At 42.2% G+C, this 3,396-nt stretch overlaps 1 protein-coding gene across 1 annotated transcript; it reads right to left on the reverse strand.

Annotated features, from left to right (window-relative positions):
* Positions 1 to 475: 475 nt before the first annotated feature.
* Positions 476 to 2,951, reverse strand: LOC129411205 (histone H3.v1-like). The gene is made up of 2 exons (XM_055161201.1): positions 2,740 to 2,951; positions 476 to 1,343 (listed from the first exon to the last, which is right to left on the reverse strand). Exons 1-2 carry the CDS (start codon positions 2,792 to 2,794, stop codon positions 541 to 543), a joined length of 858 nt encoding a protein of 285 aa, XP_055017176.1. The 5' UTR covers positions 2,795 to 2,951; the 3' UTR covers positions 476 to 540.
* Positions 2,952 to 3,396: the final 445 nt, after the last annotated feature.

Below are 3,396 nucleotides of genomic sequence, written 5' to 3' on the forward strand. Positions count from 1 at the left end.
ATCCTATGCCCAAAAAAATGTCTAAGGTGTACTATGCAGGAATTTCTGTCAAAACTGTAATTCTCAAATGAAATGTATCATGAATTAGAGTTTTGTCAGTGAAAATTATTATTATTATTATTTATTTGTTTGTTGAAATCCTACATAGTATTCCTTTATTTTATAAATTTTTTTTTTTGTATTTTTTGTTTCACACAAACACAAAGCTACTACTACTACAATACTATAAAACACACTCTCACCTCTGACCCTCCTATGCCCAGAAAGTCTAAGGTGTACTATGCAGGAATATCTGTAAATCTGCAGTACTCAGATTCAAATTCAGAATAGAAATTACAGTTAACTCAACAAGAAAAACGTTATGTTTTATCATCATCTTTGTTGTTTTATGAAATCCTACATAGTATTCCTTAACTTCAATCTATTCTTTTTTAAATCAATCAATAAAGAAATCAATTAAAAAATCAGTGGGGTGATGGGCGGGGTTGAAGGTGGTAAAGTCGCCGCATTGAGCCAAGCTCTGAGTCTCAGAGGCTGAGTTCAGTCCAAGTCCGAGTCTTGGTGCAGGTGGAGCTGCTGGTGGAAATGGCACCTGAAGCCTCCAGACGTCCCAGAGGAGGTGGAGGGACCTGGGTCAGATGTAGAGGGGTCTGGGTTGGAGGAGGAGAGGCACGGCCGCTTGGAGCTGGGGCCTCCCTTGTCTTCATCATCATCCCTGGCGCGCTTGCCTCCGCTGAGGGGAATGAAGTCCAGAGCGGCGGAGAGGAGTTCTCTGGTGGCCAGGGAAGGTCTCTGTGCTCGCTCCTGAGGAGAGGGGGTCGGAGCGCGACCCTCGGGCTCCACAGGTTGAACAGTAAAGCCTTCCCACCTGCCACCATTCAACACATGTTCTCCAACCCTGTAGTGCTGCCATCCATCAAGCGGAATGAAGTCCGGCGCAGGACCCATAGGGAGAGGGCGGGAAGCAGAAGCGCGAGCAGTGGAGAGGAGAGCGCTGATGGCCAGGGAAAGTCTCTGTTCTTGCTGCTGAGGAGCCATCTCTTCTTCCCTCTCTTCCTCTTCTTCATCTTCGGTCTCTTCTACCCTGTCTTCTTCTTCTTCTTTCTCTTCGTCCTCTTCCTCCTCAGAGAGACTCTCGTAGCCAGAATCAGTTGACGTAAAACTTGACTCCCAGCTCTCTTCATCAGATGACCCAGAGTCGCTGCTCTCGCTCTCTTCATCAGATGACCCAAACTGAGGTCTCAGATTACCTACCCCATACTCACCTTGGTCGTCCTCGTCCGAAGAGTAGTCTGGAAGCTCCACCACCTGACGATCCAGAAGGACTGGAGGAGCCACAGCCTCTGCAACAGGTTTGACAATGTTAAACACCCTTTAAATTGTAACATGAGCAAGTCAGACTAGTACCAAAGGCTGTAATGACTTATACCACTACTACTACTACTAATACTACTACTACTACTACTCCCAGTTATTTAAGTGTCATATTGAAGAGGCCTACTGTGTTTATCTGGAGGAGCCAGAGTTTGCAAGGCCGATTTGTTATTTTGATGTTTGTGTCTTAATTAACTGTAGGTCTATGATCAGTACAGTTGGCCTATTTTACTGGTACAATCTCTTATTTTACTGGTGCTTAAGTAATAACTTGTGGTGTGTTCCAAATACTGCATTGTGCAATTCAGACCAGCTGAATACATTTGTTTGGGTATGGCGTTATCATTACAGTGCTGCGATGCATGGTAAGGAAATAAAAACATGCAATCCAAATCGAAATGAATGATACTATAAAGATATACAACAGACAAAAACTAACACAACACTGTCAGCAGAGTAAAGCTATAAGGCTACAAAACTGCACAATAAGTGGCTCTGACTGTAGTTATGAACAGTGCAGCAGATGGACTAGAATAAACAGCAGGTAAAGTGTCTTGACTATACTATATTCTTTGTACAATAAGTAGCTATAACTGTGTATTATCTACAGTGCTGTATACGGACAAATTAAATCAAGAGACTTGTGAATTGTACCAGCAAAGTTTCACATTAAGTTAGAGTATTGCACGTGTTTAGGCCTACAGGTGGATGACACATAAAGACCTACAGGGCAAAGAACATTTTTATTGTGAATTTTTACTTATACGTGAGTAGACAACTGTGCATTTTAGAATTCATATTTATAAATGTAGTTATGGATTATTAGTAGGACAGTTTAATTAAGCATTCCTCCTTTCCTCCTTTGCTCTGCTTCACCGTGCACCTGACAGCCAAACACCAGCATTCTATAGAGCTCAAATGTGCATCTTTTAAACATTTAGAATGGCTGGATTACTATGGAGATCAAATGTGCATCTTTTAAACATTCCAATTTAGAATGGAGGCTGGGCGCCATTTTTTCCCCCCAAAATGCCACAAAACCCTGATGAATATTGACGCTCAGAAAATAAAACACAAATCATTTCCTATAAATGTGACAATAACTTTTCACTACACACTCGTGTTGATCTTTTTAAAGCAGTTTCACCAACTATGTATCATGATCCAAAATGAAATCGTCGAGCGAAAGTCACAAATTATCAAATGTTTTTCAAATGTTCATAAACCTGCTTTTAAGGAGCTAAACTTTACACCCACAGAAACTGTCACAGGTGGACAAAACTGTTCTTGTCGTTAAATAGTTGGACTATCTTATTAATATTTGTCATAATTTGTCATGGTTCCATGTTATTTGATTAATTTTACCTTCGGGGACGTGATCCTGGCGGTCAGGGTCCAGAGCGAAGCGCACCAGGTCCATGGCGAAGGCCAGTCACCTTTTGGTGTGTTTTCAATCCTCCAGAAAGTGTTGACAGGCAGATATACCAAGTTGTGATGGTGTTTTACAACCGGTGAGGGGCTAAGAAACGATGAATATCAAAATCTCGTACAAGTGTCCGCAGTGCGTCCAAGAAGCGTTCTCATGTGAGAAAGGGGAGTGCAACTGAGTGCGCAGCCGCTTATATAGTGCGCGCGACGTTGTCGCTATGGCACCGACGCACCGACCGACGCCAGACCAGGCCATTGTACAGCTCCTGGGCTTAAAGCTCATTTGAAATTACAAAATAACCATATTATATCATTTTACATGCGGACTAAAGCTGCATTGCTTTTATTATTATTTTATTTTAGAGGTGTTATTTTTTTTTTTATTACATGACGTGACCGTGAGGCTGCGTGACCGCGACCACGTGACCAGAAGCCCGCTACTGAGCAGTCGAAAGTGTCAGGTATGAAAACAAACTCTTGGTCGAAAAGAATAACCTAATAACAGAAGAACTAAACCAGGTCTAAACCAGAATTAACCAGGTCTAAACCAGAACTAAACCAGGTCTATACCAGGACTAAACCAGGTCTATACCA

Source organism: Boleophthalmus pectinirostris, unplaced genomic scaffold (assembly GCF_026225935.1).
Source record: "Boleophthalmus pectinirostris isolate CB_2022bp ecotype Guang Dong unplaced genomic scaffold, ASM2622593v1 HiC_scaffold_396, whole genome shotgun sequence".
Taxonomy (NCBI): domain Eukaryota; kingdom Metazoa; phylum Chordata; class Actinopteri; order Gobiiformes; family Gobiidae; genus Boleophthalmus; species Boleophthalmus pectinirostris.